General features: G+C 39.0%; 1 protein-coding gene, 1 non-coding gene and 1 pseudogene across 2 annotated transcripts; 1 reads left to right on the forward strand and 2 right to left on the reverse strand.

The window, feature by feature from the left end:
* Window positions 1-8,711: 8,711 nt before the first annotated feature.
* LOC115665665 (uncharacterized) lies at window positions 8,712-10,202 on the reverse strand. The gene has a single exon (XM_056313349.1). The coding sequence runs from the start codon at window positions 10,200-10,202 to the stop codon at window positions 8,712-8,714; it is 1,491 nt and encodes a 496-aa protein (XP_056169324.1).
* On the forward strand, window positions 9,598-9,701 carry LOC115665666 (small nucleolar RNA R71). The gene has a single exon (XR_004003786.1). It is a non-coding gene; the product is annotated as a small nucleolar RNA R71 (small nucleolar RNA).
* Window positions 10,203-15,783: 5,581 nt separating the features above from the next.
* LOC115665070 (putative E3 ubiquitin-protein ligase LIN-1) lies at window positions 15,784-23,323 on the reverse strand (annotated as a pseudogene).
* Between the last annotated feature and the right edge of the window lie 1,134 nt (window positions 23,324-24,457).

Consider the following 24,457-nt stretch of genomic DNA (forward strand, 5'->3'; position numbering starts at 1 on the left):
ATTACCGGAAGATGACCAACCTGATGCGTTTACGTCGGTTATTTGTCATGAGCCTGATGCGTTTTACGCAGGCCGGAGATCGATCTTGAAGTGATGGACCTGATGCGTTTTACGCGGGTCGGACATGATGCGTTTAACGCGGGTCGGAGGAGAAATTGATAATTGCAAGTGTGCTGGAGTGCAAGCGTGCGAAAATGCATTGATGAGGCGTGAGCACGCGTATGAGCACGAGCATAAGCATGACATGCGTTGTGACCAAGTGATGTGTGCATGTGCTGTGATTGGGTCCTGTGTTTTATTCTTGAATTGTAAGTGCCTAACTTGCAGGGCAAGGTGAGTATTGGATTTGGGCCCGAGGGCCTAAGTTAATTATAGTTTGATTGGTGTGTTGATTAATGCTCGTCAGGAAGTGCATGTTAGCCTAGCTTAGGTTTAGGGAACCTACTCGCTGAGATTTATTCTCACTGTTGTTGAAACCCCACTTTTCAGACCCCCAGCCTTGAAGATGGCAGGGGTACCGATACGTTTTGGGAGGAGCCTCGGTTAGATATAGTGCTTGACCGCCGAGCCACGTACCCCCTTTTGTCGTTGGTGGCGGTTGATCCGCTTTTGATTTTTGAGCGTGGGCTGTAAATGAATATTGTATATGTTTTCCCTATTAATGCAAGTGTATATTTATGATCTTGTTGTTTATTCTATCCTTGGTCATGCGTTTAATTTGTACGGGTGTTTGTTTGCTTCCGCTTGTGCATTGTTCTCTGTTTTGGGTTTCGGGTCGGCGACGCGTCCTGGGACGTCGCACTGAATCGACCTCGGTAGGGTTGTCGCGTGCCATAGGGTTCGGGGCGTGACATTTTTGCATTCCATACGTAATTGAAATAGTTTCCTAGAAAGGAATGTCGTGACATTGAATTGCGAAAGTAATTTTAGTTCGTACCGAAATTCCAAATATATTCAAAGTTGATGTATAATAACATGGCATCTCAACCGTGCACACTGATGGAATTCATCATACATCACATGTACTAGCACATTCCCATGATAACCAACAACTTCACATTTTAAGGTCCTCACTGATTTTAAGTCGAGATCTTCTCATGCACTGAAATCTGGGAAAGAAAATCTGGATGCGAATCGTATCAATACTAATGTCCATTAATGCATTTCATTAATGTTTGTTGGCATCTTACTTTCGACCTGCCTTAAATGGGATTCGTTCTTATCAAAAAAGTAAATTACTTTGCTTATATGCATGCAAATTATCACATTTTAGACTTTGGCAATAATGAGGGAAAATTACCAAAAAAATCCTCAACCTATTGCATTTGTGCCAATTCAGTCCTAAACCTTTCAATTTGGCCAATTCAGTCCTAAACCTTTTGCAAACCAGCCAAAAGGACTGAATTGGCTGGTTTGCAAAAGGTTTAGGACTGAATTGGCCAAATTGAAAGGTTTAGGACTGAATTGGCACAAATGCAATAGGTTGAGGACTTTTTTGGTAATTTTCTCGCAATAGCCAACTTCTAGCGTAATAAAGTTCCATATAAATCTTGACACTCCCCCTTATAAAAAGGGCTGAATATGCAAACTTCTATCACCACAAAACAAAACCCATTTACGGATCTACGCATTTCTGCTCATTATGGACCCAAGCAATGCAGACTCTCTCTCTGCGCGGCTCCTCTGACAGCATTAGGGCGAGAAGCCCTGAAGCCGACACTGATGGGAGGACCCGCAGCCTCCCTCACCCAAGGGGCGGGCCATACCAGTGCCCGAAGTGTGAAGGCTTCTTTAGGACTTCACCACTGTTTGCCTTTCACATGAGGACCCATTACCAGTTGGAGAGAGAAGACAAGAAGAGGAGGAGGGTAGAAACGAAGAACAGGCACCGCGCAAGCAGCCGCCTGGCTAGGGGCGGGTCCGATGGTGGCGACAGTTCGACCCATGAAAGTGTTGAGGCTAAGGCTGAAGCCCTAGCAGGGAATGTGCACATGGATGCGAAAACAAAGAATGCTGAAGCGCAAGGGAAGGAGGTGAAGAACGCCCAAGGCACTGGAAGCGCTCAAGGGAATTTGGAAACTAAAATAAAGCCTGTGATGTGAGGTCTAGGAGTTGTGGATTATGTTGGTCAATGTTCGTAAAATTCTGCACGTGTCAACGAACGTGTTGAACAAGTAATATAATGATGAGAAGAGTATCGTCCCACAGAGATTGATGATAATAAACCAATTGAATATTAAAAATGGACTAATTCTAAAATTTATCTAACTGATCAAAATATAATTGTGAACAAATAAAAATTGACAATTTTTAAAAACAAAATTTTATAAACTAAAAGCAGATAATCAATTAGATAAAATATGTTAGAGCATCCGATTTCACCATAACCACTAGATATGAATTTCGGATCATTATGCATATAAGAACAATATCAAACATGTGATAGCAGAATTTCCTAGTCTATTTACTATCCTATCTCTAGGTATAGCAAACCTACTCAGTTTATCAATTCACTATATTTATATGTGAATTTAAATAAACATAAGCGCATTAAAATCTGTGAATATTCCCGATTTACAATGAATCGTTTGGACCACCTTATCACCGAAAGCTACACAAGTAACATGGTATATTTCTATCCACATTTAATTCATGATTATATATTATAAGGAGCAATTGCATATTATTACTTCTCAGTCTCAAACATACACATCAGATCATTCAAGTGATGGCCAATCACCTAAACGCATTAAGCACAATTATATATAACTCACATGAATGAAATTACTTGCAAAGCACAAAAAGCATGAAATTCATATCATCATGGTTAGGCTATATCGTAGCTCTAACAAAGAATATTAGAACATAATAGAAGAAGAAACGACAATAAGAATTAAACCAAACATCTTGAATCAAAGAACAAGAATTCTGTCACCACTTTTGTCTTCTCTTCAAAATACTTGAAAAACTCTCAGAATACTGAAAACAAAAACGATCTAAAAGAAAAAACTCCATGTTCCCCCAACTTATCCTATTTATATGATAACATCCAAGACTCCTCTCACAAGGCAATTGCTTCTTTTTCGTATAAAATTAGGGAATAAATCGCAGAATTCCCAATGTGATATCTACCTTCTAACTCTTCTCTGGGTCACATATTCCTTTCCTTCTTTTTGCCATATTTTCCTTTTTTTCTCCATATCTCAATATTCTGCATAAACAAGAAAAAATTAAGTAAATAAAAGGAAATCCAAATATATTCTAACAAATATTGCATTATTTATTGCCTAGAGTAGATAAAATAACTCTATTTTTATAGAGTTATCAAACACCCATACTTAACATTTTGCTAGTCCTCGAGCAAAAGCAAGTTATAAGACATACTCAAGCTAACAACCCCCCATGACTTCCTTCCATAATTGCTCCAAATCACAATTCAAAGAAAAACACAAATTTCATCCAAACATTGAAATAGATTCATAAGTTAAAACCGATTCTAACTATGTGATCCAAGTGTGTGTGTGAGTCCTCATCTTTTCGAATTATATGCAATCCAAATAAGTTTACATTGGTATGCAATCTCTCAAAAACTCTTTATAATTATAACCAAATCTCATAGGTTTGCTTCTCATTCCTCTCTCCACTAATGTAAGCTAATCATCCAACCAAAAATCAATAGGACTTTCCTCAGGTTGTAATATAAGGCTGGGCTAACGGTGAGATAATGGTAAATTTAAGCTCAAATCACTCATGAACACATTGATTTCTAGGATCTAATTAGAGCACATGCCACTATCCCCAATTTCACATCTTCAAAATAATCTTTCTGCCACTACGGATCATCATTCTTCCTCTTTTTTTTTTTTTTTCTCTTTTTTTTTCATTGCTTTATGGTGGAGTTCCTCCCTAAGTCCCTCCTAATATAACGTGAACATTCCCAACCCATTGAGTATCTAAAAGGCTCACTCAATTGAAAGTTGGATAGGGAACCATAAAAGCAATTTTTTCTTTTTCTCTTTTTTTTCTTTTTCTTTTTTTTTTTTTTGAAGAAGATACACCCCAAACAACCATAGCAATCAAATTATTTCCATGCTCCACCCTTCCTCCCAAATTGCTATTATGCTCAAATAAACTTTTATCCTAAAAAAAATCAACATGTTCATGGGGCGTGGGACAATGATATAGTTTGGCAAAAGGTAAGCTAAAAAGTACGTGGGTGCCAATAAAAGATTGGATAATAATTAAGGCTCAACGGGGTGACTATGAATAAATAAATATGGTTGGCTTGAAAGGCTCAATCGATCCAAAAATTGCCTAAATCATTTTCTCAGTTAGATGTAGCCTAGGATTTCGCCTCAAGAGAAAATCAAACAAATTCTAAGATTTGGGTGAGATCTAAGAAAAGCACATACTTCACATGAATGTTGTCTAGATGTACACACTACTCAAAAATTAAAGACTTCTAGTGCTCAGAAAGTGGATCGACATCATCAGAATCAAAATTAACTCACATATCATTCGCAAGTTTGAACAAAATTTAAATTTTCCTAAGAATCGCAAAAATTCACAACAAGGAATGCAACAAAAAAAAATTCTAGATTTAGCAAAAAAAATTTTGAGCAAAAATTTTGTCTCCCCCCAAACTTGAATGAAGCATTGTCCTCAATGCGAAAAACAAAAGAAACAAAAGAAAAATAGGAACAAGAAAACTCCCCTTGCTGTAGGATGTGTCCATGGATGGTCTCGATGACTAAACTCCAAAAAGGTGATCCTTCAAGAAAGAAAATTAACCTAGATAAAAATTATTAATCATGTTTTTTTTTTTAAAAATTGAACGTAAAAATTAATGAAGAAACATAATAAAAATGCTTGGGTTGCCTCCCAAGAAGCGCTTGCTTTATAGTTTTCAGCCAAACTATCTCAGATGTCGCTATTCTGGAGGATGAAGTTTAATAGTGGTCTTTTGCTTGTTGTAACCACCTTCGAAGTAGGGCTTCAAACGTTGACCGTTTACCTTAAATGTGCCTTCGGTGTCATGTGCAACTCCAATTGCTCCGTATGGAAATACCTGTGTGACTGTATAAGGACCAGACCATCGAGAACATAACTTTCCTGGAAAAAGTTTAAGACGAGAGTTATAAAGTAAAACTTTTTGGCCAATTTCGAACTCTCTTCTGAATATGTGTTTATCATGCCATCTTTTGGTACGCTCCTTGTACATCTTAGCATTTTCATAGGCCTCATTGCGAAATTCCTCCAATTCATTTAGTTGCAACAATCTTCTTTCACCTGCAGACTGCATGTCAAAATTCAGAAATTTCAATGCCCAATATGCTTTGTGCTCTAATTCCACCGGTAGATGACAAGCCTTCCCAAACACTAGCCTAAAAGGAGACATCCCAATTGGGGTTTTGAATGCTGTCCTATAGGCCCAAAGTGCATCATCAAGTTTCATTGACCAATCTTTCCTAGAGGCATTCACTATTTTTTCTAAAATTCTCTTGATTTCCCTATTTGAAACCTTTACTTGACCACTAGTCTAAGGATGATAAGGTGTTACAACCTTATGTCTGACTCCATACTTACTCAAAAATGCTTCAAACTGTTTGTTGCAAAAGTGTGTTCCCTTATCACTTATGATTGCCCTAGGAATGCCAAATCGCGTAAAAATATTTTTCTTCAAGAATTTGACAACAGTCTTAGCATCATTTTTTGGCAATGCTACAGCTTCTACCCACTTAGACACATACTCCACAGCCACTAAAATGTATAAATTACCATAAGAAGATGTAAAGGGTCCCATGAAATCAATACCCCAAACATCAAATAATTCACACACAATAATGTTGTTTAAAGACATCTCATTTTTTCTAGAAATATTTCCAGTTCTCTAACACCGGTTACATGAAGCTACAAAGAAGTAAGCATCTTTAAAAAGTGTGGGCCAATAAAATCCAGATTGTAAAACCTTAGCTGCAGTTTTGGTGGCACCAAAATGACCACCTGCCTCTCTGTCATGACAATGATGCAGAATATTTACCTTTTCTTCGTCTGGAACACATCTCCTTATGACCTGGTCTGCACATACCTTAAAAAGAAAAGGTTCTTCCCAAAAATAATTTTTAACATCAGAAAAGAACTTTTTCTTCTGTTGATATGACAATTCAGGAGGAAGAATATTACTTACCAAATAATTCACAAAATCAGCGTACCAAGGAATTTTTGTGGATTTGATGGAAAAAATTTTCTTATCAGGGAACTCTTCCATAATTGGACTTACCTCTTCCTTTAAATTCGGAATTCTTGACAAGTGATCTGCAACTAGATTTTCAGTCCCCTTCTTATCTTTGATTTCCAAATCAAATTCTTGCAGCAGTAGAATCCACCTGATTAAACGTGGTTTTAATTCTTTCTTTTCAAGCAGATACTTAAGAGCAGAGTGGTCACAATAAACTATAACTTTTGAGCCAATTAAATAAGAACGAAATTTATCAAAAGCAAAAACTACTGCCAAAAGTTCCTTTTCTGTTGTTGAATAATTCAATTGTGCACCTGCCAAGGTTCGACTGGCATAGTAAATGATTTGAAAAATTCTATTCTTCCTCTGTCCCAAAACAGCTCCCACTATAGAATCGCTAGCATCACACATTAGCTCAAAAGGTAAATCCCATTCTGGTGCTGCCATAATTGGTGCTGATATTAACTTCTCATTTAAAGTGTTAAAAGCCTGCACGCATTCATCAGTAAAATTAAATAGTGCATCTTTTACTAAAAGATTAGATAGGGGTCTAGCAATTTTTGAAAAATCTTTTATAAACCGCATGTAGAATCCTGCATGCCCCAAAAATCCTCTACAAGTTTCACAGATGTTGGTGGAGGCAATTTTGCAATAATCTCCACTTTGGCTCGATCGACTTCTATTCCATTTCTAGAAATCTTATGCCCGAGCACTATTCTTTCCTATACCATAAAATGACACTTCTCCCAATTTAAAACAAAGTTAGTCTCCTCACATCTTTGTAAGACCAAAGCTAAATTATTTAAACAAGAGTCAAATGATGAGCTAAAAACGGAAAAATCATCCATAAAAATCTCAATATATTTTTCAACCATATCAAAAAAAATAGCCATCATACATCTCTGAAAAGTAGCTGGTGCATTACAAAGACCAAAGGGCATTCTTCTAAAAGCAAATGTACCATAGGGACAAGTGAAAGTAGTTTTTTCTTGATCTTCTGGTGCAATAGGAATCTAATTTACCCTGAATATCCATCAAGAAAGCAATAAAACTCATGTCATGCAAGTCTTTCCAACATATGATCAATAAATAGTAAAGGAAAATGATCGTTTCTAGTGGCATCATTCAATTTTCTGTAATCCATGCACACACGCCATCCAGTAACTGTCTTAGTAGGAATCAATTCATTATTGTCATTTTTCTGAACAGTCATACCGCCATTCTTTGGCACAACTTGCACAGGACTTACCTAGGAACTATCAGAGATAGGATAGATGATCCCTGCATCAAGTAACTTAATTACCTCAGCTTTCACCACTTCTTGCATTTTCGGGTTCAAACGCCTCTGAGGTTGGATAGTGGGTTTATGTTGTTCCTCCATCAAAATTTTGTGCATGCAAATTGAAGGACTAATTCCCTTGATGTCAGCTATTTTCCATCCAATTGCACCTTTATGTTCTCTCAACACTCTGAGCAGTTTCTCCTCCATCAAATTTGTCAAAAAAGAAGATATAATTACTGGTAAAGAAGAAATTCCATCTAAATAAGCATATTTCAAATGAGAAGGTAAGGGTTTGAGTTCAAGAATAGGAGGCTCTTCAATTGATGGCTTAAGCTTCGTTGTGTGTTGTCCCAACTCCTCAAATTTTGTTGCCTTATGCCTTGAATATGTTGGATTTGCCTCCATAAAATTTGCGTACTCCATTATCTCCTCATTCTCAATTTTTCTGTCTTTTGGTTGAACCAAACATGCTTCAAGTGGATCTTTAAAAATATTTTCTTGAAAAACATTGTTCACCAACTTGTCAACTGTCTCAACTCTAAAACAAAAATTATCATCAGAGGGATATTTCATTGCTTTAAAAACATTGAAAGAAACAAGATCATCTTGAACTCTAAGAATCAACTTCCCATGTTGTACATCAATAAGAGCTCTTCCTGTTGCTAGAAAAGGACGACCTAAGATAAGTGGTACCTCAAAATCTTCCTCCATGTCAAGAACTATGAAATCTGCAGGAAAAATAAACTTGTCAACTTTTACCAATACATCTTCCACAATACCTCTCGGATATTTAATTGATTGATCAGCCAGTTGAAGCGACACTGTGGTTGCTTTTACTTCACCCAATCCTAATTTCCTAAAAACAGAGAAAGGCATCAAATTAATACTTGCACCTAAATCACACAATGCCTTTTCAAAGTAAGAATCTCCAATAGTGCAAGGAATTGTAAAACTCCCTAGATCTTTTAACTTCGGAGGTAATTTATTTTGTAGGATGGCTGAACATTCCTCATTCAACTTTACAGTTTCGTAATTCTCTAGCTTTCTTTTGTTTGCCAAAATCTCCTTCAAAAATTTTGCATGGCTAGGCATTTGTGCTAAAGCATCTGCAAAAGGAATATTAATGTGCAATTTTTTAAAAACATCAAGAAATTTAGAAAATTGCTTATCTATTTTGTGCTGCTGGAGTCGCTAAGGAAATGGAACTAGCGGCACGTATGGCTTGAAATTATCTGGAAAAAGTTTGCTCTTGCCTATCTCCTTTGGTTGTTTCTTGACCTCTTCTTCTTTGTCTCTAGAAATCTCTTGTTTGGTATCTTCTTCACCCACTTGTTTACCACTTCTCAGGATTATAGCTTTTACATTTTCAATTGGATTTTTCTTTGTGTTGCTAGGCAAAAAACCCTGTTGTCTCCCAGACATCATGTTTGCTAACTGCCCCACTTGCATCTCCAGATTTCTGATTGAAGCCTCTTGGTTCTGAAATCTCACATCTGTGCTCTTGATGAAGTCCTGAGTAGTGTTGGCAAGTTTTGTGACTATATCTTCTAGACTGGACTTTATCTCTTCTGGTTGTTTGAATTCCGGTGGTAGTCTCGTCACATTTTGATTATTCCATGAAAAATTTGGATAATTGCGCCATCCCGAATTGCACGTGTTGGAGTAGGGATTATTCTGTGATCTGTTAAAGTTCCCAACAAAGTTAGCATTTTCATTAGATTGAGCAAAAGTGTTACCTACCTGACATTCTGTGCTAACATGTCCTCCATCACAAAAATCGCATGTCATATTCTGAATTTTCATGCCTGAAACACTCATATTATCTATCTTTTTGTTGAGTGCTTCAATTTGCGCAGCAATTGCCGTGAAAGCATCCACCTCACGAACTCCGCTAGCTTTTCGCACTGGTATCCTCTGAGTAGGCCACTGATAACTATTGGATGCCATCTCCTCTAATAAGTTGTAGGCTTCTTCTGGTGTTTTATTATTCAGAGTTCCCCCTGCAGCTGCATCAATCATAGAACGGAGATTTGTACTACACCCATTATAAAAAGTTTGTACTTGCATCCATACGGGTAATCCATGATGTGGGCATCTCCTAAGAAACTCCTTGAATCTTTCCCATGCTTCATACAATGATTCATTATCCATCTGCATAAAATTAGTAATATCGTTGCGCATTTTTGCAGATTTTGCAGGTGGAAAGAACTTACCAAGAAATTTTTGGGCCATATCATTCCATGTAGTGATCGATCCTACAGGAAGAGAAGAGAACCAACCTTTAGCTTTGTCTCTAAGAGAGAATGGAAATAATCTCAATCTAATAACATCATCTGAAACTTCATTATATTTAATTGTGTCACAGATTTCATGAAAAGCATCGATGTGAGCGTTTGGATCATCGCTTGGTAGCCCACTAAATTGCACTGATTGTTGAAGCATCTGAATCAGTGATGGCTTGATCTCAAAGTTGTTTGCTTGAATTGCAGGTCTCCTGATACTTGATATGGTGCCCTCAACTGTTGGCGTAGCATAATCTTTCAAGAGTCTACGTTGATTTCTACCATCATCAACTCCCTCTATCTTTTTAATGTGATTTCTCTGTTCTCTTAGTCGCCTTTTAAATGTGCGTTCGATTTCTGGATCAAACTCAGTAAGTTTTCCTTGTTGGCTACGTGTCATGCACCAATGTATACTCTGAAAAAAAATAAGATAAAAGCTAGATTAAACTTAGAATTATCCGGTATCAATATTAATTGGTATTAAATAAACAATCCTAGGCAACGGCGCCAAAAACTTGTTCGTAAAATTCTGCACGTGTCAACGAACGTGTTGAACAAGTAATATAATGATGAGAAGAGTATCATCCCACAGAGATTGATGATAATAAATCAATTAAATATTAAAAATGGACTAATTCTAAAATTTATCTAACTGATCAAAATATAATTGAGAACAAATAAAAATTGACAATTTTTAAAAACGAAATTTTATAAACTAAAGGCAGATAATCAATCAGGTAAAATATGTTAGAGCATCCGATTTCACCATAACCACTAGATATGAATTTCGGATCATTATGCATACAAGAACAATATCAAACATGTGATAGCGGAATTTCCTAGTCTATTTACTATCCTATCTCTAGGTATAGCAAACCTACTCAGTTTATCAATTCACTATATTTCTATGTGAATTTAAATAAACATAAGCGCATTAAAATCTGTGAATATTCCCGGTTTACAATGAATCTTTTGGACCACCTTATCACCGAAAGCTACACAAATAACATGGTATATTTCTATCCACATTTAATTCATGGTTATATATTATAAGGAGCAATTACATATTATTACTTCTCAGTCTCAAACATACATATCAGATCATTCAAGTGGTGGCCAATCACCTAAACGCATTAAGCACAATAATATATAACTCACATGAATGAAATTACTTGCAAAGCATAAAAAGCATGAAATTCATATCATCATGGTTAGGCTATATCGTAGCTCTAACAAATAATATTAGAACATAATAGAAGAAGAAACGACAATAGAAATTAAACCAAACATCTTGAATCAAAGAACAAGAATTCTGTCACCACTTTTATCTTCTCTTCAAAATACTTGAAAAACTCTCAGAACACTGAAAACAAAAACAATCTAAAAGAAAAAACTCCATGTTCCCCCAAGTTATCCTATTTATATGATAACATCCAAGACTCCTCTCACAAGGCAATTGCTTCTTTTTCGTATAAAATTAGAGAATAAATTGCAAAATTCCCAATGTGATATCCACCTTCTAACTCTTTTCTGGGTCGCATATTCCTTTCCTTCTTTTTGCCATATTTTCCTTATTTTCTCCATATCTCAATATTCTGCATAAACAAGGAAAAATTAAGTAAATAAAAGGAAATCCAAATATATTCTAACAAATATTGCATTATTTATTGCCTAGAGTAGATAAAATAACTCTATTTTTATAGAGTTATCAGTCAAGGTTTTATAAGGCATTATCTGTCAGTTTCTAGTTTAGAGAGGTGATTATCTAGTGACGTATTAAGCATTTGCAACCAAAGATGATGAATTTGATGCATGTATGGAGAAGAATGTTTCTTTTGTTTGGAATAGCTGTGCATCAAAGAACATCCTCTAATTGCTTTTTTTTTCTTGAAATAAAATGAACTTGGTTTATGGGCAAGTTTAGGTTTGGATGCATATTTGCCACACTCCAAAGTACTAAACAAGCGTGCGTGAATGCACGAAATGTCTTCTGCACTCACATAAGCATGAACGAGAGTGATCTGAATAAGAATTAACAAAGCACCTGAGTTTATCATGATAATTGAATGATAACTACACACAACAATTTCTCTAATAAGAGAAGCTAAACAAATTTGATGATAGATTTTAGTGATGGAAGAATGCGGGAAGGGAGAGAGGGAGAGACATGGCTTCCCAAAACTGTTATTGAGATTGTATATGTTTTCTAGATCAAGCCGATCATATCTTAAGAATCTGCGAGACCCATCTTAAAGATGCATTTGTTTTGTGAAAAAAAATTCATGACACAGGAAAACGTTTTCTTCGGAAATCAATTTCCTTGAAAATGGGTAGTTTTCCGTTGTTTCAAACAATTTTCAGATTGGTTGCAATTTTTGAAGAGGCCTATGTTGCACAGTTAGAGAAATACATTGTTTCCTGTGAAGCTACGGAGAGAGAGAGAGCCTTCTAAACTAGCACCAGTTCTCTGCCCAGCAGTAGCACCTCATTTGGATTCCTCCCATTGGATCGGGGAAATCATTTTCCACTCTTTATGCTGTGGTGATTTCTTTTGATGGAAAATGTTTTTCAGTGGGTCATTGATTTTCCATGTACCAAACACAAAAAATTAACCAAAATATATTTTAAAGTATTTTCGGCAAAACAAACCCCCCCTAAGTCCCAACAAAAATTACAAAATCGCATGTAATTACTGCACTGTAATTGGTTTCGTCCATCATATCAACCATAAAGTAAATCTATAAACAAATTGAAGGTGTGAGTGATGTAGTTCTATGTGCTTTCCTTGCTAGTGGAGACCCAACCATGCGTAGACAACTCTCAAGTTTTGCATAGTTGCTTGAGTATCAAATTGCATTATACATATTTGACATTTCGATTTAACAGTTTAGCTGCAAATTTATTCTTGACCATCTTTTATTATGAACAGTTACGTCGAATTTCTACTTAACATGTTTTTAGAAGCGAATTTCTTCTTGACTTGGGTATATCGATTTGTTGAAATGGAAGACATTCTTGGACTTCCAATTCAAAAATTTTGATTTAAATGACATATCGATCTTGAGGACCGTTATAACTTATACGTTCTTTCAGGCTAACTTTGACTTCTTGTCGGTCATTATTGTTTCCAAAAAGTTCTATATAAAATTGCATACTATTATTGACCATTAGTCTTACTATTTTTATTTAATCTAAAACAACAATTTTCCACAATTGGCACATCGGTATTGAGCATTATACTTGCTCAATAGAGTGCTATCTAATGCAAGCAGTTTTCCGCAATTCAAGAACTCTTCTATATGGAATGTCCTTATCGAGCGTTACACTCACTCTATTCACTTGTGGGTAACGCAAATAATTTCTATTAACGGTTTATCGTTACTGACAGTTAGGATATCTTCAACTGATTATCAAAAAAATGCATAACAAGACATTAAATTGCAAAAGCAATCCTAATTGTTCGAATTAATAGAAAGGAAAGATTGCAAATCATATTCCTAGTGATGCGCTATTAAAGTTCTGCACATAGAGTTATGTTATCTTCTCCTATTGCAGACAAGGGTCTAATATATGCACCCAGATATGAGTACGAAAAACGCGAAACTCATCCAGACTGTAAGAGAAGATCTCCAAACTGCAACAGGCTGTTTAGATGGAGACAGTTGATCATTCAGACGAGCATTAAATTTAGATGGCACAGTACGGAAGAGGATCTAGTTATGTGCAGATAACAATTTTCAGCAATGATGGATATTGACGTCGTCGAAAGTATCCTTACCTTAGTCTTCACTCTGGGCGAGAGCATTCCCCGACACAGGCGTGGAAGCAGGAAAAATTATCAAAAAAGTCCTAAACCTTTTGTAATTGTGCCAATTCAATCCTAAATCTTTTTTTTTTTTGTCAATTCAGTCCTAAACTTTTTGCAATTATGCCAATTCAGTCCATCCGGCCACTTTTGGCCGGCCGGCGCTGACATGGACGCCGGCGGCGCCGGCCTGCTGACGTGGCAAATTTTACTTATTTTTTTATTTTTTTCTCTTTTTTTTTTTTCGCCTATCTTCTTCCCCGGTCGCCGGTCCAGCGACCGGCGACCGGCTGAGGCCGGCGAGGTCCACCTCGCCGGCCATGGGCAAGGCTGGCCCTCGCCCGACGACGGCGAGGCCTCGCCAGATCTGGGCGAGACCTCACCGTCGCCTGGCGAGGTCGACCTCGCCCGGCCATGGTGAGGCTCGACCTCGCCCGGCGATGGCGAGGCCGCCCAGATCTTGTGAGGCCTCACCGTCGCCGGGCGAGGTTGACCTCGCCCTGGCCATGGCGAGGTAGACCTCGCCCAGCGACAGCAAGGCTGGCCCGACGACAGCGAGGTCTCGCCGGGTGACGCCGACCTCGCCGTCGCCGGGCGAGGCCTCGCCCGGTCATGGCGAGGTCGGCGTCACCCGGCGACGGCGAGGCCGCCCAGATCCTGGCGAGACCTCGCCGTCGCCATGGCCGAGCGAGGTCGAGCTCGCCGGGCCATGGCGACGGCGAGGTCTCGCCGGATCCGGCGGCCTCGCCGCCGCCGGCGCGAGGTCGACCTCGCCCTGGCCATGGCAAGGTCGACCTCGCCCGGCGACGGCGAGGCTGGCCCTCGCCGGCCTCAGCCTCTCGCCGGTCACCGAACCGGCGACTGGGGAAGAAGATAGGCGAAAAAAAAAAAGAAAGAGAAAAAAATAATAAAAAATTATTAAAAATTGCCACGTCAGCGCCGGCCGGCCAAAAGTGGCCGGATGGACTGAATTGGCACAATTGCAAAAGGTTTAGAACTAAATTGGCAAAAAAAAAAGGTTTAGGATTGAATTGGCACAATTGCAAAAGGTTTATGACTTTTTTGGTAATTTTCCCGGTGGAAGCAAATGATAGAAAGAAAACTTACTTATTTGGAGTGTTGCAATAGTGCGTCCGGCTATTTAATGAGGGACTACTGGAAGAAAGGAGCAAGATTTTGGTCTTTATATTGCTAGATATGTTCTTGGGAGCTAAAGCGTAATCAGCTTCACAGGAGTCAGGATTCTATTTTTGCTACAATTTAAGTATTTCCTTTTCTACTTCTCATTAAGAGAGAAACATATTAGTTTACTTCTCGCGCTTAAAGCTTGATGCAAGTACTTAACATCTAGTCTAGTATCATTGATAAGGAAGATAAAACACGTGAAATGTGTTGCGGTTTAACTTAGGTTTGAATCCAAAGTAGAGAGAGTGAAAGAGAGTGGATTACCATGGCTGTGTTCTTGATATTATTTTAGGTCGGCACGAGTCATTTCTTTTACTTCTGCTAGTAAACTGATTTGTAATTAAGCCACAAGAATTTGGCAGGTGCATCGATCTACTTACCTCAATACTTCCTAATCACACATTAATAAAGTTCCATTGATGAGTAACTGTTACGTATTTTGACCTTATATTTGTGCATTCCACATCAGATGGACGACCAAACTGATATATAATTAGGTGAAAAGTGTAAGGATCACCGAACTATCCGCCTTCAATTGTACTTACCACTCCAAAGTTTTTAAGCAACAAGCTTTACAGAACATGCCTGTTCAAAAATCATGAACAATAAATGCGACTAAAATAATTGATCCGTGGACCAACCCATTGTCGATGCATAACCACTCTGCCACCAAAAAACATTTTATTGAAGGGCAATCAACAAAGTAGCTTAGTTCCTGTCATACTATCTGTGTTCTTTTAATGGGAGAACTACGACCGATACCAACCAAAGATGAAACTAAAATTATCACAAATTGCCTGAATAAGAAAGAGAGAACAAGAACAGAAAAACAACCAAACAGAAATCTCAAGACTTTCGATGCAACAGGGCATGGAATGGAGCAAAGAAAAAAAAATGAATTACGTTTCTCCAATATGTTTATCCTTCAAGAAACCAAGAGGGATAGAACATATCAAACTGAATGATCTCCCATGCAAATTATCAGGAAAACTTGAAGACAAAATTACGCTAGATTACTTTACTCACTCTACAATTCACAAGGAAGATGCAACTAGCCTAACTCCCACTGTTCCATGGTCTCAGCAACGCTTTCTTACACCTTTCTTCATCAGCTTTGCAGACTGAAAAATATGAACCAAAAGAGTTCTGTACATTCTTAAACTAAAGGAGGCTCAAACAATTTTGTAGACATAGCTAAAAACTAGAGGATCCTCACAAAAGACGTAATTCTTACAGAGCAACTGTTGTCTTTAGCCATTACATCACATATCATCCCCCCCACAAATGAGGGCATATAGCTGCTTTGCTGTCCCTGAAACATCAGCGATGCTTCTCAGAGGAGATGTGATCTCTTCAGACATTGTCAACAATAGGACCCTGCATTCTGATACCGAAAACAGAAGTTGTTAATTCTAGCTGTCATTTCATGCAGAATGGAAACTTTTCCCCCGCTACGAGAATATTGTAGCATTACTCCTACCTCGACAATTAGAAGATATCCTCCTTTGATTACTCTATCATAAAGTCATTTGCATCAGCTTTTTCACAATGAACATGATTGCCAATCAATGGGCAATGTCAAGAGGTGAAAATTTGGATGTCACATTACCAAATAAAACAACAGAGGATTAAGGGTGTCGGTGGTGGGGATAAAGAAGCTCAAGATGCAGGAGTTTTTACGAGAAATTCAAGAGCGGTTTGTTGATGCAAAACGGTTGCAATATGACTTATACACCACAGACCAAAGGTTGACAAGCAAGGCACATCAAAATCGCCTGGTTAGTAAGTTTATCAAAGGCAATAGTACAAATTTGGGCACTCTAAAATGCAGACCCAATCTCTTATCTCAAATTAATTGGCAGTGCAATTGCTTGCATGGAAGAAACCAACCTGGAATTTTGCAGAAATTGAGAAATGAAAATGAAGCAAGAATCTTGTGTTCCATTTGTTCACCACTTTCCAGTTTCTCTTTCAGCTGAGGCACAAGTGCTGAAAAGACTAAAAGCTGGTGTTCGGCATCACTTAGTGAAGAAAGAGCAGAACTCAACCATGCCACAGTGATAAGACACACTTGAACCATATTCGAGTCCCTTGAGCTCAAACATTTCGAGATTGCATCTATAAATGATCTCCTTCTACTGCCGAGAAGTGATCCTAACAGGTTTTTCAGCCACTCTCGATGAGCTGAATCTTCATTTTCCTGTAAAATCAACCTAGATAAGTTCTTCAAGCAAATATTTACATGTACAAAGATATACAACACAGATAAGCTCTCTAAGTTCTCAGAGTTAAGATTATAGATTTGCAATCAGCTTGCCGACTTGGTATTACAGATAGCTGGGCAAGCAAGAAATCGCTAGAGATTGAACTGAATGTTTGCAAAGAATGTCCCACAACATAATTGACTTCTGAAGTAAATATGCTGCTCTTCTCATATGACTGAAGGTTCAACCAACTAATGGAGTAAAATGAGAGCATCTGAGAGATAATGAACCATAAATTTCTCTCTTCCCTTAGATACTGTGGCTTACTAATAAAATTAGTCCTCCAAGATTTCTCATCCTTAAATTCTTGCTATCTTCGAGACTGTTGAACTTTCACTGTGTTCCATTGGTCCAACATGCAATATACTTCATGACAACTTGAAGATGAACAAGATTTTCAATGAATAGCTCTAAATTCCCTATTGCACACATTATGTACTTCCAGATGAAAATATTTTCCGGTTCACACAACTTTTAGTTATAATTAAGCCAAAAGTACGGTAAGAAGAAGATAATAGAGCCAATCATACAAATGAACAAGTATCGTCGACGAGAAATCCATGTTGTTCATTGTCACAAGTGATTGCTTTGTAGGTCCCACTGCATCCTTCTTGCTTTAAAATCCAATCCTCTGGGGATAACATTTGAGAAAATGAGAAGTGTCCCCCAAAAACTAGAAGTGCTTTGCAGCACCTTTCTTGAACATTTTCATCATTTAAGCTTAGATCAAGAGCCAAGGAAATTGCATCGACAGCCTCTTCTCTGTATATGCTGTACTTCCGAGGTTCTACCTGCACCAAAGTGTTATCTTAGCCTTAATTTTCTGGAATGGATAACCAAAAAATAAGAGTAGGCTTCATTAAATCTGCAAATTCACACTGCATCTTCAAATTCCAATACCAAGTTAATCACCATAAAATTTCATCATACTCACTGAGGCATATCTTACAGATGCAACTCAAAAATGGGCAAGAAGAGAAGTTACGAATATCAAATCCAATAAAATCCCAAAAACTACAAAATGAGTAGTCAAGAAAGTATACCAGTAGATCAAAGTGCAGCAGAAGTATGGCAACCAACGGTTTTTCATAATCTGGAGCACTTCGTAGATACAAAAGCAGAACATGCATTGCATTGACCATCTCTTCATTGGCTAGGTTACCCAAGAAAGATACAACATCCTTCCTCCTGTTATGTCAAACAAGAATACTAAGTATCATGCCAAACCATTGTAGAATAGCTTAGGTTCAATCTGCTACTACAGGTTCTCGATATGTTTAAGTTACTTCTTCAAAACCAAAATCACACTCTCCAACATAATCAGGGGAGACCAAGGTACTAGAGATACACAGATATATTATAAAAGGACATCCAGGTACTTGTACTCCCAATCCCTTTGGTATAGCTATAGCGATGTTGCAACCTAGTCGCGTCGTAGTTGTGCCTGTCGTGTGTTGTAACATGTGACTTTGGCAAAGTATAATAATACAGCACCCTTGAAGCTGGGTGAAGAAGCTTCCTAGAAGCTGCCATGAAAAACTGCAGCTGCAAGGGCCTTGCAGCTGTGAAGTATTTGCCAAACAACATATAAAAACTGAAGTACCAACTTTTACAATTGTAGCTGCTGGCGAGAAATTGCATGGTGTGCTTGTTTGATATAGTTTTCGTGCAGCAACTACAGCTATGGAAATGAGTCTTGCAACTATCATGAAGTGTTTGGCAAATTCCTCACAGCTACAGCACCTTCAAAGATCCAGCAGCTTTTAAGAAGCTGTCTCACCCAGTTTCAAGGTACTGTAGCGTTAAAACATATATCGCCATAAACACAAATTACAACACTTACAGACGGTCACACCTATACAAAACACACACTAAACACCCTCCCAATAGATAAAGTTCTCATAAAGGATCTTAAGGCCATTATTTCCTGTTTCGGATACCAAAACTTAAAGGACCATCAAAACTTGACCAAAGTTCACTGGAATCGTAAATCATGTTGCTAAAGGAAGCAATTTATAATAGGCCATCAAAATCACACAGGCCATGTCATTTTGATGTCGTCTTTTTCAATCTATGCAATCAAGGTCAGACGAGAAATCCTCAAACCATAGCCATATGACCAGCATGCTTCATCTTTTCTTTCCAATTCTCATTCTTTACCTCCTCGTTAATCCGATTGTACTTTTTTTCTAGGGATTAAAGTGACAAATTTAGAATGCCTTACAGAAGTGCTAATCCCACAAATGTATTAGCCCCTGCGGTCATTCAAGATTTCTATCATATTGCCACAACAAAATTAAAGATTCTTTTTTTTTTTTGGAGAGAGGCCTCCAAGTAGGAGATCTATATTTCAGAAATTTCACCTCATTTAGTGCAAAGACTTGTGATTTCCTCGCAAGCAAGAACAACAAAGTTTCAGATCATAAATTAAACCTTGGCCTCATTTCACATTTAATGAGCAGTTATTCCTCAAGCCACACTTTCCACAGCTCCACTTTTACCCACAAATGACTTCTCTACTTGATTTAAATGAGGAAAAATTAGAAAAAGACTATTATCTAATGATGCTGCTTCTTATGTATTTGCTACATGTGCATGCAGATGCTAAATTGCCGGAAGTACCAAAAATATCTCCTAAGCAATTCACTACTACAACATATATTCTTTTTTTTTTCTTTTTTTTCTTTTTTTCTTTTTTTTGATAATCGAGGTGTCCGCGCGGCCGGCGAGCTAGGGCTCAAACCATACCACATATATTCTTCGTACCTGTTCAGACAAATAATTTCAATCAGCAAGCACACTGCATTTCTTCTCACTTGGATCTGCTTGCTGTGCATCAAATCAAGAAGGAATTTGCTACTTATGCCTTCTGCTATCTGGTTCCTGCAACTTGCATCTGCTTCAATACAACACAACATGAGTTCAAGAACGTTCTTTTTCTCTTCTGTTGGTCCTGATTCAGACCTTTGGATGAGATATTCCAAACCTCCAAGAGATATAAGTTGCCCAGCATTTGCAATTCGTGCTTCTTTATCAGAAGTTATAAGCAGTTGCTCCAACATAGAGATAGCTCCAGTATCTTTGTGCTCAAACTCGTGCCCTTCGCTTTTGACCACTGTTTGCGAGGAAAAAGCGATATGATTTTTGCAGCATTCAGATGTCCAACTATCAATTACACGCTTAATGACAATATTTGTAAGCGGCAAACTTAAGCATTCCAGAGTTTTTCCTGTCATTGGACAAGTTCTATTCCCCTGGTCAAACCATTTGCTGATTGCCACTCGTTCATATGTTTGACCAGTCTCCAGGGTCACTGGGTCTTCAAACAACTTTCCCGTAAGTGGACAAATGAAGTGCTTCAAAATGCTTGAGAAGGACTGTCCTTGCAAGCTTTCTTGACTTCCACTCTCTACAAGTGGAAATATACAAAATAGCGTTAGTCGTCATGATTAACCACTCAATACATCTATGGCAGTTTTTCATAACTCACCTTCCACGGAAAACTTCACTTGGATTGTCTGCAGAGGAACAAGAGTCAACTTATTATAATCATTGGAAATTAAACATTGACAGTACTCTTAAACAGTAAAAGAAGAAGGAATAACAAGTCCCAGTTTCTAAGCAATCAGAAGGAAGAAAAGAGCAGTCAACAGGAGATAGACAGAGCTTGTTGAGGTTCAAAAAATGGACTCACATTGGTGGAGGAACACTGAATTTGTTGAGAACCATCCACATTTTGTTGGCTTCTGCCAGAATTGCTGTCCTCGTCATCGTTGGCTTCTGCTAGTGAAATGCTAGCTTCTCTTGAGCCCCTTCCTCCCCCAACTATCAGAGGAAACCCATCTTCCTACATAGATATGAGCCCGTGGATGAGCACAAACAGTGAAATGCGGAAGCAAGTTTTACTGTTTCAGGTCATGCAACTTCCAGTGCATAAATGAAATAAACAACTCTTCCTGGTCAGTATGAATCAAATCTGTCAACACGATTATCAGTAGATCCAAAAAAAAGCCTACCTCTCTTTTAGCTTTTAAATTGCAAGGACAACCCTTTCGTTTATGGTAAAGAATGAACTCAATGTACAATGGAAGAGACCACCAAGAAACATGGATAGTATGTTGCAAATGCTTCAAAATGAGGAAGGCTACAACTTACAAGTGTTTCATCTTGAGGGTTCTTGGTGTGACTTTCCACACTACATCGATCGATATGTTTTACTGTCTCAGAGGAGTATGTTAATGTCTGCTTGGCTTCAATACTAGAGCTACCAGAGCTTATAGAACTTTGACAGTTGTCTGCTTCAACTTCAGCATCATCCGGTCCAGGTTTACTTGAGCTGCCGAATACATCTTCATACAATTTCCTACTTACCATTGGCTGAGCATAAAAAGGGCCAACCGCTTGAGGTAGCTTTTCAGAATGGCCACGTGAACCATTAAACTGGAACTCCTGAAGAGATAATGAAGGAATATTGATGGAGGGTATAGATGGAGCTTCAAAGCCCTCCGTGAGCCAATCCTTATAATAAACTGCAAACTGATAGGTACCCAAATCAAGAAATTCATTATACACTTTGTCAAGAAGCGTCAATCTCCTTTCCTTGTTTGGAGTGTCCTCAAGAGAATCAGCTTCCTGACTATGCCAGAGCTTCAAATGTGAAAGATGAGGATAGAACAGATTTTCCCATAGTTCAGGTAGCAAAGTGGTCCGAGCTTGGAAAGGTGAATCAGAAAAAACTTGCAAAAGATGCTTTGCTGAAGCTCTATCTTTGTTCTGTAGCTTATATATCACACTCAAATACAGGTGAGCACAAGCTGACAAATGATAATTTGGGATCCCACAAGTGAAACCATCCTTTAAGTCATTGGAATTCAAGCCAGTAACAACACTGAGCTGCAATGAAGCTCTTTTCAAATCCTTTGCCGTTGCACACTCCTCTGCAGCATTTTCTACCATATCAATTGCTTGCTTTAGATTGGAAATGACCTTGTCCTCATTATTAGAATATTGTTCCGGCGCAATGGAATTAAGACAGGAGAAGCAATTATTGTGAAGGGTTGTACGGAAACCCTCGTCCTTTAAATAGCGCTTGCTATATCCAGTTAGGATGGAGATTGTGGCTTGGACAGCAACTTCATCAAGCGCAGGTACAAACTCAGGGAGTGTCCCATGAACATGCTTTGGATTCTGACTGTCCTCAAAGCTTTTACCATTTAATGAGCTTCCGTTAGATTTTTCATTGAAATTTTTGGGCTGAGTCTGCCCAGGTAGATGCGTCTTTGAAGTGCTACTGTGCTTCTTATTCAGTTTCATGTCCTTTCCTATGTTCTCTCTGGATTGTCTGCTTTTGTCACCCCCATCAGAAGGTTTGTCCATCCTCCGCACTTCATTAAGGTATATATCCTTTATCCTCTCACTACTGTCCGCATCAATGTCAACAATCTCTTTTCCAGGCATATAATCTGAAGAACTGGCATTAGATCTTCTATCCTCCAGTAGACCAGAGGAATGTTCGGATTTCTGATGAGTCTCTTTTCTTGATCCCCCATCCACTCTCTCTCTAATTATTGGACCATACCTTGACCTCGGAACCTTGATACTATCGTCTTTTGATAGTTTACTTCTGAAACTGTATCTTGATGCATCAGACCTAGTCCTCTGTGTCTTGTTTCTATTTCCATATGAAGAATCTAACCTGTGTTGACCGTGTAAACGGTGAATAGGCATGGTAACCGTATCTGAATTGACAGTTCTTGACCTTGTCATTGATTTTCTCCCTCTAAAGCCTTCCTCTGCTAGAAGCTCCTCTAAGGATGATGCCATTTGTGTTAAAAACAGAAATTTGCTCCACCGTGGTTCTGACAAATCATGTAAGGAATTAATATGAAGCAAAGAATATATTCATTCCAGGTTTCGAAAACAAAGAAGAAATAAAATGATGGATATCAAATTCACGGCCCTTAAATCCTTATATAATCTCATTTGGCAAACTAACAAAAAATCTTAAGGGATGACTAAGGTCCTCATTTGTCAATTTGTAAGCACTCACCCTCAGCCCATGACTTTGTTTAACAAACCGATATAGTCAATACCTCAAACAAAGATTTCAAAGTAATTGCTTATCACATCTCTCAATAGCAACCGGATAAATCATGCTTTCGAGTAACGTGAGGAAATCAAGTATATTATAGATTTCTTATATGAAAGTTGCTTAACTTACCATCACCTCTGCAACCACCGCCACAAACTCTGAATTGCCTCCACCATTACCAAACAACTGCTGCTAGCACCGTGGATCTTCGCTCTTTGCCCTTAAACAAGGGCTAGAGGCCTTCGCTGCCAGCACCACAACTCATCAGTCCCCATAGCCAACCATTTATCAAACACAAGCATCGTAATCTTTCGAAGGAAAGTTTCAGTCTTCTATCATTGCTAAGAATTCAGAAAAACATCACTCTATAAATTGTACCCAAACGAAAAATGAGTGTCCTGAGGCTCTTCTTTCCTACTCTGAAACAACCTACCGAATTGAAAGCTGTTACAGGAGAACAAATCTTACTTTAAAAAAAACACACACACACACACGATGCACACGCAGCACCTCTCTCTTAACTTCCAACGTTATTCTCGCTTAGGTGGTCGGGAATCATACCTAGGATCTCCTCCCACGATCCAAGCATGCGCTCAACTTCATCCCGCCTCTATTCACACGCGCGGCCCGCTAAATTCCAACGTCAATTAGCGACCCTCGGTACGCGCACCGACGGAACCACCCAGGGCGAGCAAAAAGACAGAGGAACGAAGCGACCCCCACCCACAGGCCCACCGAAGAGTCCCGACGCGAGGAGGAGCGAAGGAAATGATGGAGACGCCGGTCGCGCCGAGGCCAGCTTCTTCCTAAAGGCGGAGAGACAGAGAGAGAGAAGAGACAAGGAGAAGAGAACAAGACAGAAGGAATGAGGGAGCGACGGGGAAGGCCTCGGCGCGGAGGACGGCGACAGGAGGAAGCCGACAAGATCCACCCCGGCCTCGTCCTGATCCTGCGACATTTGTATGGATCGAATGGCGCGAGCGAGACCGCGACCGCGTCGAGAGCGACGTGCGGCGAAGCTTGCTTCTCTCTCTCTCTTCCGCTTTCTTTAATGGCGGTTTGATTCGCTCGCTGTCGCCATTGCCGGCCGTAGGGGAAGCGCTTCCCGCGTACGTCCTCGCCTGCTGCTGCCGCCTGGTAGTAGCGGCAGCAGTTGGCGCGCGGGTACGTTCGGGGTTTACACCAAATGGAGAGCACGAAAGCGACGGGCGCCGGGGTCAAACGTTTGACCTGGCTCCGACCGCGGGCGGGAGGACACGTGTCCGGGTCGGATCCGTCGCGATCAACACGATTGCGGTGATCCGGGAGCC

The sequence above is a fragment of the Syzygium oleosum genome, unplaced genomic scaffold, assembly GCF_021117445.2.
Source record: "Syzygium oleosum isolate NSW1041296 unplaced genomic scaffold, Sole_v2.1 Sole_v2.07, whole genome shotgun sequence".
Lineage (NCBI taxonomy): Eukaryota > Viridiplantae > Streptophyta > Magnoliopsida > Myrtales > Myrtaceae > Syzygium > Syzygium oleosum.

Bases quoted from the DNA above. Each gene is read 5' to 3' on its own strand.
- LOC115665665 (XM_056313349.1), bottom strand. From the start codon at position 10,202: ATGACACGTAGCCAACAAGGAAAACTTACTGAGTTTGATCCAGAAATC.